General features: G+C 39.7%; 1 protein-coding gene across 1 annotated transcript in view; it reads left to right on the forward strand.

Annotated features, from left to right (window-relative positions):
- The window catches only part of FAM13A (family with sequence similarity 13 member A), a 250,247-nt gene that overhangs the window by 81,147 nt on the left and 152,358 nt on the right, over positions 1-16,742 (forward strand). Inside the window, exon 6 of the mRNA XM_081109434.1 lies at positions 10,489-10,572. Coding sequence (XP_080965560.1) covers positions 10,489-10,572 — 84 coding nt within the window. The remainder of the gene's footprint in view (positions 1-10,488; positions 10,573-16,742) is intronic.

Consider the following 16,742-nt stretch of genomic DNA (forward strand, 5'->3'; position numbering starts at 1 on the left):
TGACTGCTGTCCATGGCAATTCTGAAAGCTTGTGTCTAATAGGCTATTCTTGTATACTTGTTCATTATCAGTTTTACTATATGCTCACGAAGAGTCAATTATGTTTGTTTCTAAGACTATTCATGTCATTTCTAATGGTACCTATATAATTTAATTAAAGAAATGCAGTGTAAATACAACATTATAGTTATTTCTAGGAAAATGGTGCCAAACTAATTGATAGAAGCTTCTGTAACAGACTCTGAAATCTTAATGGCTTAACACAATCAAAATTTATTTCTCACTTACTTCACAGTCCAGTGGGTTGATCAGCTGTATTCCATTTTGCCCCAACCATCCTACAAGATTGCCTCAGCAGGAAAAAAGGGGGGCTTGAGAATAAATGTGGAATATTTCTATGATTACATCTGCAAGTGGCTTATAAAACTTCTGCTCGCATTCTAATGAGTAGATTCAATCATATGGCTCCTAACCTAACTGTAAGGGAGGCTGGAAGTGTAGTCTTCCTGGTGCCTATACCATGACTTTAGGATATGGCATAGTGTTCAGAAAGAATGATCTCTGTTATAAAGCTATGTTGCATAGATTGGAAGGACTCAATAAAGGTTGAAGTCTTCATGTTTCACTCCACATAAATGATGTATTATGATTGCAGTTTATACAAAGAAGAAGTTGTGGAATTCCAAACGTATGGCCATTCCCAAAAAAAGGCCCACAACAAAGACTAGGAAGTAAATGAACATTTGAGGATCTTACTTGTAGAAACAATTTTGAGTAGGTGTCATTTATATGTATTACTTTTGAAATGATTTCCTGTTTTAGTTTACAGGTCACCTAACCTACAACATTTCATGGTCTAAGTAATTAAGAAGGATTCTTCCAGAAAGACATTGTTTTGTTAAGAGCAGGCCTCTGGAGATAGACTGTCTGGTTTTAAGTTCCAGCTCTGACACTTACTGGGTGTGTGATCTTGGACAAGCTGCTTGTGCTTTCTGTACCTCAGTTTTCATATGTGAGAAATTTACATAGTGAAAGTACATATTGTACAGGGTTATTGGGAGCGTCAAATGGATAAAGGTATAAAAATGCCGCACATGTAATAAGTGCTATCTAAGTGATATCCAGTATTATTAGTTTGATTACCATATCAATATCATTATTGTCAGATTTAATCCCACAGTTTTCTACTGAGTGGCCACACTGTAGGTGACCCTATAATAAATATTTATGTAACTTAAAGTACTTAGGTTGGAAACAAAAAGCAATCATGGCTAAAATTAAACTAACTAGAAAGAAAAGAAAAAGTAAAAATTTTTTGAAAGGACATGGGGTCTGGCCGGTATGGCTTCATGGTTGAGTGTCAGCCTATGAACCAGGAGGTCATGGTTAGATTCCTGGTCAGGGCACATGCCTGGGTTGCAGGCTCTATCCCCAGTGTGGGGCATGCAGGAGACAGCCAATCAGTGATTCTCTCTTATCATTGATGTTTCTATCTCTCTCTCCCTCTCCCTTTCTCTCTGAAATAAATAAAAATACCTATTTTTTAAAAAAAGAAGGGACACGGGGTAGTTCACAGTCTATAAAGCAAATCTAAGCACATCAGCAAGATGGCAGGCTAGGAGGCCCCAACCCTCCCTCCTCCCCCCACCAAAAAAAACAAGTCAACAATCATTAATGGATGCAAATAGCTCTGGAAAAGCTCCAGAGTACAGTAAGGAGCTCCAGCAACCCAATGGAGCATAAAAGCCCATGAAGGCCACATTGGTAAATATAGGAAGCATTGTACCTGCATCACCCCATTCCCCAGGCCAGCACAGTTTGGCACTAAAAAGATCCCCTTGGCTGTGACTTCCCCTGTGGAGGTAAAGGAGAGCAAAAGGACCATAGCAGCTCTCATTGCCACTGTGGACTCCCACAACCCTCACCACTGAAATCACCGTAGTCTTTGCTGATCCTTACAGCAATTGAGTGCAGACATCAATGCAAGGCCGCAAGTGGCATCACCAAAGAAGCACAAAACATTTTTAGTGATTGCCCCTCAAAGAAATGGAGACCTATGAATTGCCTGACAAATAATTCAAATTAATTTTTTAAGAAGATCAGCAAGCTACAAGATTCAACACAGACATTTCAACAAAGTTGGAAAACAATACATGAACAAAATCAGAAATTCAGCAGAGATATAAATCATAAAAAAGATCCACATAAATTCTGAAGCAAAAAAATATAATAAATGAAATGAAAAAATGTAATAGCATTTTTTGTATCACATGAGCTTAGAGAAGTAGGCAAGAGCTGGATCATACAGGACTGTGTAAGTCATCTAAGGAATTTGGATTTTATTCCATGAATTGATAGAAGATTGATGTCATCTGTGTGACATATACAAAATTTGCAGAAGGCAGGATGATGAAAGCGATTTAGGTGAACAATGTTGGTTATTACTGGGCTGGCCAGTACTAATAAAGGAATGAATCTCAGTTTATTCTGGAGAATGCTGACTGCACTTGGTGTGGCTTTGATGGTGGGAGGTATGGGAAAGGGGGGAATTAGGTAGACACCTAAAACATTGGCTTTAGCAACTGGGTGCCCTCTGGTAATCTGGAGATGAAATTCAAGGACTGACAGAATTTTTGCTGGTGAATCAAAAGCTCAAGTTTGGACATACTAAATTTAGGTGCTTATCAGGCCAAGTGGAATCAACAAGTAAGCAGTTAAATATAAGTAGCTCAGAAGAAATGTCAGAGCTAGGGACACAAATTTGCGAGTCATCAGCATACTGAATGTATTTAAAAGTCATGGAAGTGCAATGAGATCATGGTATCATTTGGGAAAAGACTTCTCTGTATCAACCCTTGAGTCACTCCTACTTCATTTCATTCATTTACTCCACACAGTTTATTGAGCTCCTACTATATAAAGACAGTTTTCTATGGCATTGTAGTTATAGTAGTAAAGAAAGGAGACCAGCTGTTTGCCTTCATAGCACTTCTATTTAGTAGAAGATAAAGAAAATTCACCAGTAACCAATAGGTTGTGGCAGCTAATAGAAAAGAGAGTAGTTCAAATAGGAGGAGTCACCTGGGTCAGATGTTGCTGAGAACCCAAGTTAGATAGAGACTAAGCTGTGACTGTTTCCAGCACTTTCTGTGGAGTAGTGACAAAAACAAATTTGGAGCCATTGAAGATGAAGAAATGGAGATGGTGAGTGAAGACGGCTGTTTTGAAAGAGTTTGCTATACAGGAAAGCAAAAAAGCAAGACCATAGCTAGTGGGAGAAGTGAAATGAAAGAAGTGCTGCTTAAAAATAAACAAAAAAGAAATAATTACAGAGCAATGTGGATGAAAGGGGCCCATGCTAACCTGACAAGCTCAGGGAAGGCCTGCATGGTGTTCTTGCAAACTCAGAGACGTAAAGTAACCACAAAGGATGGTCTGAAATTAAACTTTAACCAAAAGCAGTGATGGTGGGCAATTACATCCTAGGCCAGTGTCTTCACTGACAAGGTCAACCTTTACCTTAACTGAGCCTGTCTGTCTTTTTGCATCAATAATAACATATCCTTGAAATGTCTGGGTAACTTGTAACTTTCCTTTTGGGGGACCCCTTGGGGCACAATCTAATGTGCCTGGGTGCCAGGACAGATAGCACAAATTATCCTGTTAATTGTTCCTGTACCCACCTAAGTATGTGTGTATCATTTTGCTTTTTATCCAATTCCAGAAGTTTCCCCACTTTCTCCGGCCTCTCTGGTCTATCACCAATGGATTTCATGTAAGCCACCTACATCCCTTACTTTGATTGCAATGTGTAAATACAGATACAGCCCACCATTCTCCAGAGCATTATCCCAATCCATTGAGGTTCTGCTTCCTGGCAGTTGTCGACAGTTTGGCTCAAGTAAACTCACAAACAACTCTTTACAGGTTTGAATGTTTTTATGTTAACAGCATGCTTATGGTTAATGGGAATGATGTAGTGGAGAAGGAGTGGGAGGGGATAATTGAAGAGGTGAAGTTCTTGAACAGGTAAGAGGAGATAAGATCCGGGATGATCAGGCAGGAGATGGCTGTTTGATAGGATCAGATTCTTACCTTTCACTAACTGGAGAGAAGGCAGAGGGGATGAAATGGTTGCAATGAGGTTGTATATTTGATGGGGGGACAATGAGTAGCTTGAATGCTTCTGTTTTTCCAGTGACTGTATGAAGTGAGAATGGAAGGAAAAGGGGGTTGAGAAAAGAGAAGACGTGAAATACCATCTTGGAGAGTGGCATGTCAAGTTACTAAAGAACTGTAGCAGGATTCCCCACTCCTCCTAGCTCTGGCAACCACTAATGCACTCCCTGTGATAGAGGTTTCATTCAAATTTACAATAAATACGACATGAAACATTCAACCACTTCTTTAATTTTTTTTTTCAGCCACTTTCAGCTGCTTCGTTCCCAGCACAGAAAAGGCATATATAGCTGGATTCAAGGTTATACTTTTGCAAAATGAATGCAATGGTACAGGAAGGAAATTAAGGGTATTAGCAAAGGAATAAAGGATCATTAAATGTAAGCTGATTAAGGAAGGAAGTAAAAACAAGAATGCAGAGGGGATTGTGAAAGGTTAGAAAAGGGATATTATTCATTCATTTGGTTTACTCAGTCACTACAACAATCAAGCTCCCAGTACGTGCCAAACATTGTTCATGAGCAAGACTGACCAAGTCCTCTGAGAGTAGGGTGAGATGAACAATAAAGAATTAAATAAGTATTAAAGCCAGATATTGCAGAGGGCTATGAAAAAATACTTTAGAAGGTAGGGAGGTGAAGAGCATCAAATGGGAGGGGAGAGCAGTGGCGATTTAGGTGAGTTGTTCCAGGAAGGAGCCCTCTCTAGTAAAACTGACCAGAGACGAGATGAAGTGAAGGAACACCTGTGGGAGCCGTGTGCTAGGCTGCGGGAACAGAGGGCTTTTCCATTTTTTTAATGTCATTAGTGGTTGATTAGTGAGGCCAACAATGCCACGATGAACAAGGTATTTTTCCTTCCCTATTGTGTTTTTTAATTGGGCTTTCATATTGAAGTAACACAGCTGGTTTAAGCAATTGATTGTTGCACGAAAGTCATTAGAGCGAGCAAAGTCTCATTTAAGTAAACCAAATGTTTAAATATGAATATGATATATTCATGTCTGATTTGTTCAGCATTCCATTCTCCAATGACTGGTATTGGAATGCCACATACTAGAGTATAATAGGGCTCAGTTAATATCTAAGTCAATTTTCATGTCCATAAATAGCTTAATAATTTCAAACACAAAACACTCCCCTTTATTCTTCTTAGTCTTCTAAGGCAGTGATTTTCAACTGGTGTGCCACATGAATTTTTAAAACACGAAATACCTGACTATTTAGTCAGGGGCACTGACTTTTTTCCCTTTGTCCCAAGTAGATCCTGGGAAAGGATCTGGGGTGTTTATCTCAGGCAGCCCTTGAGATAAACTTTAACCGTGCAGGTGTGGGACATTCAAGTAGTTGCTAGCAAAGAGGTTACTCTATGCAAGCAGGACCAGAGGGCAGGCTTAGGACCAAAAAAGGGACCAGAAGCTTTCATTTTAATTTTGAGCGTATGCAAAATAAATTCAATTAACTGCCGGAGGAGTTACACCACATGAAACATAGGCAGTTGCAAATCACACAGCACTTTATTACTCACATAATTCCTGGTGCTGCGGGTACAGGCTTAAGTGGGATCCCGGTGGTGCTGTCCTCGGGATGTCCTTGGCCGGTGTTCCTCACCCAAGAGCTCGGTCGCATCTCAGTCGGGAGGTACTGGCCGTTCTTTTGCCCTCTATCAGAGAGAGGAGCGTGGAGCGGTGTCACTTGCCGAACTGACAAGAGGACGTGCCTTTGTGGCTGTCTCGACAGGTGAGCACCAAGCTGGTCAGGTTCCCCCACTTGTAAAGCCTTTACCCCATTTGCAGCATCCCAGGTGGCTGTCAATGAATTATGTCAATGCACACATGTTTATCTCAAATAGGGCGAGGGGCTACTACATGTGGGTATCTTGGGAGAGTACATCACTCACTCAAATGGTTATTTTGATAAGTCACTCTGAATTATTTACTGAAGTTCAAATCCTTATCTATGAGGGACACATGCTTCAGGGCAGTGGGGAATGTGTTCTTAATATATTTTAAGTTTCAAGGAAAGTTAAATTAAAGATTTTAAAACCTTCTTAGACATTTTCAGGCATTTTTAAAGCATTTTTAAACATTTCTATATATTACTACAACACCCTTAGATTGTCAAATTAAAAAATGACAACAGCTAACACAATAGTTTTCCAGTGTAAATGAATCAAAATTACACCTTTTTTTTTGTCAGGTCAGCAAAAAAATTATTTTTTGGTGTGCCATATAATTTCAGTAATTAGTTTATGTGTGCCATGAGATGAAAAAAAGTTGAAAATTGCTGTTCTAAGGAAAGAGTTTAAACCCAAAGTCTCTTCCCTTTGCCTTGGGAGTATAGGCAAAAGTTTACAAGTTTAGATATAATTCACATACCAAAGAATTCAGCAGTTTACAGCAGTCGCCAACCTTTCGGACCTCACGGACCACCAGGGGTCCATGGACCACCGGTTGGCGACCACTAGTAAAGTATACAATTTATTGGTTCTTCCTGTGTTCACAAAGTTGTACAACCATTATCATTACCTAACTACAGAACATTTTTATCACTCCCCTCCCCCCCGAAAAAAATACCCATACAGACTAGAGCCTCAGTCACTCTCCAGTGGAATCACTCCCACTCCCCACTCTTCCTAGCCCCTGGCAACCACTAATCTCCCTGTTCCTATTTGCCTGTCCTGGAGATTTCGTATAAGCGGAATCACACATTATGTGTCCTTTGTGTTTGCTTAGCAGGTATCAGTACTCCATTCCTTTTTATAGCTTAATATCATTTCACTATGTGGATATACCATATTTTGCTTATCCATCTTTTGATGGACATTTGGGTTGTCTTCACTTTTTGGTTCTTACAAATAATGCTGCTATGAGCATTTATGTCAAAGTTTTTTGTGTGGACATATGTTTTTAATTCTCTTAGGGATATACCTATAAGTGGCTTTTTCAAGACACAACCTTAAAGTTTTATCTTTAAAATATTTCTCACTTCATAATGGATCTGTTTTGAAAGAATACATTAAGTTATTACCAGTTACTTATTAAACTACTAGTTGAATTATTTTTTTCTCCAGAAATCCGAGTAACAGTGGCCCTGCAGGAAACGTTCCCTGTGCCTATGGCTCTGGATCCCCTGCTCAGTGTCAGGGCACAGATTCAGCCCAGGATTTCAGCAGCACTGGGGGTTCCCTTTTTGTCAATAAATGTTGCTTCTTCCCAGAAGAATCGTAAAACCTTGAAACTAAAGGACTAGGCAGGATTCTTGGATCGCATCTAACCAATCCCATCCCTTTGTTTTATGGATCTTGGAACTGAGGGAGAGGTCCAAGAGGTTAAAATGCTTGCCTGATTTCCCACAGCTGGTTAGTTAGAGATCTTGGATAAGAAGCCAGATCTCTTGACTCCTAGCTTAGTCCTCTGACTACTAAACTTTGTCTCTGTTGTCTGAATTTAAAGTCATAAAACAAAAAGTAAACATTTATGCAGGTGGCACTTTCAGATAAAAGTTTACAGAAGAAGCTTTCAGAGTGTTACAGAATAGCTTACTATCAACCTTATACTTATCAATAATTCATAGGGACAAGGAGGGAAAATAGGAGTATTAAAGAAATACTACTACTTTTAGTCTGTGCATAAGGAAGAAAGAATTATAGGTGTTCATAAACACTCAGTCATAAACAAAGGTCAGCTATTCCTATTAATTTCCTTTAAGAGTCAACCTTTTTTTCCTTCTCATTACATTCTAAGATTTACATACTAGTAGTTTTAAAAATGGGTAGAAGATTAAGTGTAATTATGTTATTCAAGTGCAGTCAAATTACGCAATGGATTGTGCAGTTAATCACTTTGATCTTCTAAATGTCATGCTGCATATTGTTTATCCTTCTCACAGTGAGTCAGAAGTGGGAATGGGTTCATTCACTATTTCCAGTAATTAGCTTTCCACCAGCAGGTGGTGTGACTGGTGGGAAAGGGTAGGACTGGAATGCACACTTATTTGGAGATCTCAGAAGTGTTTCCTACGTGAGGCCACAGGCAGTTGAGAGTGTTGGCAGCACCAGAGCTACCCGCCAGCAGAACAGGTTCTTGAATCCCCTCTGAGTCTGGGAATATTGTTCCCTGGCACAGAGCTGAGAACAGGTGCTGTGTACAACCCTGTGGTCCAGGCATGGGGCTCAGCTCCAGCACTGTCTGCGTGGGCTTGGTCACATCACTTCAGGATCCAAGTCCCTCTCTGCAAAATTGGGAAGAGGGTGGGGTTGACCACATTTTGATCTTTAACAATTATTTTGGTTTTAAAATGCTATAGCTCTACAACCTGTTGACTTAAGATGTCAAATGTATTGGATGAGAAGTCACATATAAAGATAAGAGCTCAGATCTTAAAGTTATACAGAACCATCTTTGTGATATTTGGCAAGTTACTTAATTCTGTAAGCTTTCATTGTGTTATACTTAAAAGGGCAATGATAATAATAGTACCTAACTCATAGGGCTATTCGGGGGAAAGGACATTATGAATTCAGTGTCTTTAGAACAGTGCCTGATATACACTATGATTCAGTAAATATTTGTTAGTAGTAAGTAGTATTTTTATTTTCATTAGGAACATTTTATCCTAATGATATACTGTTCCCTTTAGAAATAAATAAATATAATTCCAGCAAATTTTAGTAATATATAAAGTATGTAGGCTACAATTAAAAATATAACCTAGCCCTAGCTGGTTTGGCTCAGTGGGTAGAGCATCAGCCTGCGGACTGAAGGGTCCTGGGTTTGATTCTGGTCAAGGGCACATGCCTGGGCTGTGGGCTCAATCCCAGTAGGGGGTGTGCAGGAGGCAGCCAATCAATGATTCGCCCTCATCATTGATATTTCTCTCTCTTCCTCTCCCTTCCTCTCTTAAATCAATTATTTATACACACACACACACACACACACATATATATCCTATTAACTCTAAAGTAAACTGGGAGGAAAACACATAATTTAGATGGTTGAATTATAGGTATGATGGAGGAAGATATGGGAGGCAGAGGTGAAAGTTATGAAGTGAAAGAAATTTGACTTATTTTATCCTTCACTTTATAGTTGTATGTAATCTTTCTTTTTTGTATTTTTGTTCTTTCAACTTGGAGATAGAATCATCCAGGGAAAACATATCCAAGTTAATAGCTTTTCAAGTGGGGTCCTATATTATTTTATAAGACAACAACATTATTATTTTATCACGTAGAAATAAATAGTAAATTTTTCCAACACCTGGTAGGCCGCCTCCTCATAATTTCTGCTGTTATTTTTGTAAGTACTATTTTGGTGTGAACCAAGGACTGAAAAGTGTCATAATTTTGGAAACAAATACTCAGATATTATTCCTCAATTAGGATATTGCTATGAAACTATCACTATTCAATAATAGTTTGCTGAACTATCTGAAGATATTTGCTTAAGATAAAATATTTACAGAAACAGAACCAATTCATGAAATACTATGGGAAAAGTTGGCAACTCTGTAAGTTTGGTGGTTAGTTGGAGAATTAACTATCAGTTCTCCAAAGAAGAGGTAAGCTATCTATGGATATGTGACATGATAGTGTAGATATGATTTTTTAAAAAAAAGAAAAGATTTTTTAGCCCTAGCTGGTTTGGCTCAGTGAGTAGAGCATTGGCCTGCAGACCAAAGGGTCCCGGGTTCAATTCTGATCAATTCTCTCTCATCATTGATATTTCTATTTCTCTCTCTCCCTCCCTTCCTCTTTGAAATCAATTAAATATATATATGTCTATATAAAGATTTTTTTTAAGTTGATTGTTAGAGAGAGAGAAAAGGAGAGGGAGAGGGAGGAGAGAGAGAGAGAGAGAGAGAGGGAGAGAAAGAGAGAGAGAGAAACATCCCTGTAAGAGGGAGACATCCATCGGCTGCCTCCTGCATGCCCCCCACTGGTAATTGAGCCCACAACCCAGGCATGTGCCCTGACTGGGAATTGAACTGGCAAACTTTCAGTAAATAGGACTATACCCAACCGACTGAACCATACTAGCCAGGGCAAGATGAGATTTTTAATGGACATCTCTGAATATGTATGTCTGTATGTTCCACACCTACTCCATCACCATCTTCACTATTGTATGTGACAAATAAGAAAGGAAACATTTTTGACTCCTCGCTACAATCTCCTTAGCTTCTGATGTGAACAACTGAATCCAGAATGCCTTCCATTTCCCTGAAAAGTTATTTTTTACTGCATTGTAATTTCTGGCTTGGGTAATGTTCTTTGATCTCTAATGTTCCTTTTATGCTTCTTTTATAGGAGGCCAGTTATAAGAACTCCACACCCATCCTTCTAACAAAAGACTTAGAAAGAGATGTGCAAAAACCATCTCCAAAAACCAAGGTAAGATATCTGATCATTACGCTTCTACATGAACCATTTAGCAAGGCTCTGTGTGTTCTTGTGTTTCTCTGATGTGTTACTTATACTTCCCTCAGCCTTTTTTTTTTTTCTGGACCTGGTGGTATAAAAAACACTTTTTATTTAGATCATTTAGTCGAAGGTTATATTCATCCAAAAATTATCTCGACACTACAGTTATTTATAGAAAGTGATTTTTTGTTTGTTTGTGTTTTTTTTTCTTAATCCTCACTCTATGATATTTTTCCATTGATTCTTTTGGAGAGAGTGGAAGACAGAAAGACAGAGTGAAACATCGATGTGAAACACATCAATTGGTTGCCTCCTACACATGCCCCGACCAGGGCCCTAGCCTGGGAGGAGCCTGCAACCAAGATATGTGCCCTTGACCAGAATCAAACCCGGGACCCTAGTCCATAGACCAACGCTCTATCTACGAGCCAAACTGGCTAGGGCCAGAAAGTGATATTCTTAGTAGTGTATTATTTCTGCTCAAACAGTATTGTTTCCAGCTTACAGCATAGGAGATGGTTAAGTGAAGTAAATCTGTCCTAGGTTACTATAAGGGATAAATAAAATTTCTAACTATAATTTTTCTTTTTTCTCAAACTAGAAATCACTTCACTGATTTTTTTGTAATTATAAAATACAATTTTTTACATAAAATTTATCATGATTTATTAAATAATTTACTATAATTACTGACAGCTGTAGGGGAGAGGGGTGAATGGATAAAAGAAGGTGATTAGCCAAAAAACATATATACATAACATATAGACACAGACAACGGTGTGGTGATAGCCAGAGGGCAAGGATGTTGGGGCTAGGTAGAGGTGGGCAAAGCGGGGGTGGTGGGTGTGATGACGACATTTGTAACAATAGTGTCAACAATAAAAATAAACTTAGGAGAGAACCAAGTTGGCAGCATAGGTAAACACCAGAGATTGCTGCCTCACACAACCACTTCAAAAATACAACTAAAAGACGGAATGGACATCACCCAGAGCCATAGGAAGGCTGGCTGAGTGGAAATTCTACAACTAGAAGGAAAGAGAAAAGCATACCGAGACTCAGAGGAGCGCAGTGCGGAAGTGAAATACTAAGGAGCAGAGGTGCATACGGAGCGGGCTGGTGGCTGAGGGCGCGGTTGTCGTTTTCAATTGGGTGGGAGTCTCAGGCTCTGAGCTCCAGTTCCGGGCAAGTCTCTGGGGACCCAGACTCAAACGAGAGAAGCGGGACTGTCTGGCATCGGTCAGAACTCAAGGGCAGCTTTCTCTCCAAGGTACTTGTAGCAATTGCTGGGACACTGAGAAGCAGAGCCTCTGAAGGCAGGACTGAGAGCAGCCATAACTGCTCTCTCTGCCCGCCCTGTTGATCCCCTGGGACTTGCCCCGCCCAAGCCTTGCACGGAGGCATTTGCTGGATAGCCTCAAGCAGAGGCTAGATTAGCACCTCCCTAGAGATCAGGACAGAAGTTCTCCCACTGCAGACACAGCTGATTCTCACAGCCAATTGGCCTGGAGGTCAAATTCCCCCCAGTGTTACCTACAACAATCAAGGCTTAACTACAACAAGACTGCGCACAAAGACCACAAGGGGGTGCACCAAGAAAGTATAAAAAAAATGCGGAGACAAAGAAACAGGACACAAATGACAGAAATGGAGGAAAGCAAACTGCTGGATATAGAGTTCAAAACCACACTTTTAAGGTGTTTCAAGAACTGTCTAGAAGCCACCAATAAATTTAGTAAGGCCCTCGAAAAGACTAGTGAGACTGCCGATAAATGTAGTGAGATCCTCAAGAAATCTAGTGAGACCCTTGATGTTGTGATAAAGGACCAACTAGAAATTAAGCATACACTGACTGAAATAAAGAATATTATACAGACTCCCAACAGCAGACCAGAGGATCGCAAGAATCAAGTCAAAGATTTGAAATACGAAGAAGCAAAAACCACCCAACCGGAACAGCAAAATGAAAAAAGAATTCGAAAATACGAAGATAGTGTAAGGAGCCTCTGGGACAGCTTCAAGTGTATCAACATCAGAATTATAGGGGTGCCAGAAGAAGAGAGAGAGAAGATATTGAAAACCTATTTGAAGAAATAATGACAGAAAACTTCCCCCACCTGGTGAAAGAAATGGACTTACAAGTCCAGGAAGCGCAGAGAACCCCAAACAAAAGAAATCCAAAGAGGACCACACCAAGACACATCATCATTAAAATGCCAAGAGCAAAAGACAAAGAGAGAATCCTAAAAGAAGCAAGAGAAAGAAAGTCAGTTACCTACAAGGGAATACCCATACGACTGTCAGCTGATTTCTCAACAGAAACTTTGCAGGCCAGAAGGGAGTGGCAAGAAATATTCAAAGTGATGAATACCAAGAACCTACAACCAAGATTACTTTATCCAGCAAAGCTATCATTCAGAATTGAAGGTCAGATAAAGAGCTTCACAGATAAGAAAAAGCTAAAGGAGTTCATCACCACCAAACCAGGATTATATGAAATGCTGAAAGGTATCCTTTAAGAAGAGGAAGAAGGAGAAAAAGGTAAAGATACAAATTATGAACAACAAATACACATCTATCAACAAGTGAATCTAAAAATCAAGGGAATACATAATCTGATGAACAGAATGAACTGGTGATTATAATAGAATCAGGGACATAGAAAGGGAATGGACTGACTATTCTTGAGGGGGGAAGGGGTGTGGGGGATGCGGGAAGAGACTGGACAAAAATCGCGCACCTATGAATGAGGACTGTGGGTGGGGAGTGAGGGCGGAGGGTGGGGTGGGTACTGGGTGGAGGGGTGTTGTGGGGGGAAAAAAGAGGAACAAATATAATAATCTGAACAATAAAGATTTAATTAAAAAATAATAAAAATAAATAAACTTAAATAAAAAGTAATATATTTTCAAAATTATAAACATAACACATGATCAATGGAAGCTTTTCAGTCCATTTTAACAAGAAAAAACAAGAACTATCATCATATGACAGAATGAAGCTTCCAGTATATAAAATTTTTTTCCTTAAGAAAAATCCAAAATGCACATAATTGTTTTACCAGTGAAAAGAAAAACTCCTTTACCACATAATATGTTATGAGAATTTGACCATTTGTTTGTCCAGTCAGTGATTGCATTTATTTGAGAGTCCTTTTCCTAATCTTTATCTTCTCTTTGTAGAACTTCTTCTATTGACTAGGTACATATAATATTCCTAAATGACCACTGTGACGTTTATAGAACTACTTTTTTTTTCTAGTTCTAAGACAGATGTTTTCCAAACTTTCTTGAGTTCAGTATAAGCAAAATTTAAAAGAAATCTGGTCTTTTGAGTTTATCACTAGTTACTATAAGAATGGTTGTGGCTTTATTTATAAAAGCAAGTCAAGTGAAGTACTGAGTCATTAAGTATCTTCTTTTGGTAAGAGTCTACAGTTTATTTATGAAATAAATAAAAACATCTTTCCTTTTAAAACTTATTCCACCTTCAGTTTTTCTGGAAAATTATTTTAACTGTCATGCTTTCCTTTCAGATTCCAACTATTTTTTGTATCTTTTTCAATGAAATAATTTGTATGTGCAAACTTACATCTAATTAATTCACATGTATAGTAGAAATTTTTACTGTGTAATTAATATAAATCATTGTCAAAAATATACTCATCAAATAAATGCATTGAAAAAAATGAAGGATTTGAGGAAAATTTTTAGGTAACATTTACTTATTAGCTCCTTTTACATTGGTATAGCTATTTTTAGGTGAAGAGACCCTAGGTGAATCACTTCCTAAATAAAAGACACTCTTGAAACGTATCATCAAAATTGTGTGAAGGGATTTATTACTTTTATGAAATTAATGCCATTTGGAATATTTCAAGCATATACAAAATCAATAGTTAGTATGCATTTATGGACCTCTGTCATTCTTGCTATATGGTTCATAACCAAACATTCAATAGAAACATTACTTCATTGGTTAAGCGTTGGTTTGTAACTTTAGCTTTTTTGTGGCCTTGTATAAATAAGTTTAAGTTTACATAAGCAAACTAGGCTCTGCTTAGATTAGTGGTGATTAAATTTTTTTAATTTCAAATCCCAGAAATGAGGCAAACACAGCGTATGAGCTACAAGAGATGATAAGGCACTAATTCTTTCTTCAAGATTTTCTCTTCAGAGCTTTTTCTCTCCAGTTGATCTTTGAAAGCTAAAGCTGAGAATACCTTTAAAATATAGTTGGTATATCCTTTCTAGAGTGACTTAGGGAGCTATGAAAATGATGTGTGTCCTTGCTATTGCCGTGACTCCAGCTGACCTCCCTAGCTGTCTTTCTTGGACATCTCTAGTTATAGCTGTATTTGCCTTGAACAGCTAAGTATTTCTGATTCCTACATGGCTAGAAATGTAAACTGGTAAGCCAGAGATGGCATATGTCCATTGGCTCTGGCAATGTCTCTCTAGTCTAAGTCATCTGTCCCCATGTGTGTTCCCTCTCCCAGCTGTTATCTCTGCTCTTGGGCAATGGAAAGGATTACATTTCCCTTCCTTAGGTTGGAAAGCCTCTTCTTGATTTGGGCACAAGCTGAAAAAAAGTGATAACTCCATTGCACAGTGCCATGACACTTTCTACAAGAGATTATAAGGCAATAATCACCAGTTCCACTAGCTCAAGGGCAGTCATGCAACCATTTCATACCCAATACTTTGTAGACTGCATATGCAGAAAATAGTTGGAATAGATGACACTGAAGAGAACATAAAATAGATGTCTAAAGAGGTTTGGAACATAAACACAGTTCCTTGAGCCTAGCTGAATGATGTCTACCGGGGACCTACTTTCTTTCCATGTTTTTGAATCCTATAGTGTCAGCTTCATGTTAGGGCCACATTGTCAAGATGGCTGCCCATAGGCTCCTAGGGCTATGTGCTAACGACTGAGAACTGTGAAGAGTCTGAGATTTTACCTTATTTGCAAGCTGGCAAGTTAATCTGCCAAAGATTCGAGTATTATAGCCAAAGACATGAGACTCCAGGGTCTGAGACGCAGGACATTACTAGTATTTATAGCAGTAACAATAGCCAGTATTTTCTTGAAAAGATAATGCAGAACAAAGGCAAACAATGTCTCTGCTTGCAAAGACATACAGACACATAGGAGACCTGTAGAGAATTCTCTTCCAGAACGACCACACTCACTAGAACAGGAGAGAACTTTGTGCTACCATTCCCAGGAGAGTTCCTCAAACTGACTTGTGGCTAGAACAGGGGTGGGCAAACTTTTTGACTCGAGGGCCACAATGGGTTCTTAAACTGGACCGGAGGGCCGGAACAAAACCATGGATGGAGTGTTTGTGTGAACTAATATAAATTCAAAGTAAACATCTACACTAATACAAGAGAAACATGGTAATTGGTGTACGACCGCTACCCTTTTCATTGGCTAATCAGCGAGATATTCAAATTAACTGTCAGCCAAGATGGTGGCCGGCAGCCAGGCAGCTTGAAACTAACATGAGGCTTGCTTGCCTCAGTGACGGAGGATCATTGGAGGAAACCAACGTTCCCCGCCAGCGGCTGCAGGCCTCTGAGCGGGCAGTTTAAGAAACATTGTAACAAATACCGCCGGACTTCAGCCAGCAGATTCGCAACATTGTAAGCAAAGGCCAGAAACCTACTTTCAGCACCAGAGGGAGGCCTAAGAGCTGGAGCCAAGACTCAAGGTAAAGCTGGCCCAGAATAAAAAAAAAAAAAAGAAAGAAAAGGAGCGGTTGGGAACTTCAGTCACTCTCAGCCTGAAAACAGCCCTCAGCCCCTCACCCAGACTGGCCAGGCACCCCAGTGGGGACCCCCACCCTGATCCAGGACACCCTTCAGGGCAAACCAGCTGGCCCCACCCATGCACCAGGCCTCTCTCTACCCTATATAGTAAAAGGGTAATATGCCTCCCAGCACCAGGATCAGCGTGACAGGGGGCAGCGCCCAAACCCCCTGATCGCCCTGCGGCTCTGTGTGTGACAGGGGGCGGGGCCACAACCCCCTGAGCAGCCCTGCTCTGTGCCTGATAGGGGGGAGCTCCCCAACCCCCCCCACACACACACAGGCCCTGCTCTGTGTGTGATGGGGTAGAGCCATAACCTCCCC

This window comes from Myotis nattereri (assembly GCF_964212035.1).
Source record: "Myotis nattereri genome assembly, chromosome: 1".
NCBI classification, from domain to species: Eukaryota; Metazoa; Chordata; class Mammalia; order Chiroptera; family Vespertilionidae; genus Myotis; species Myotis nattereri.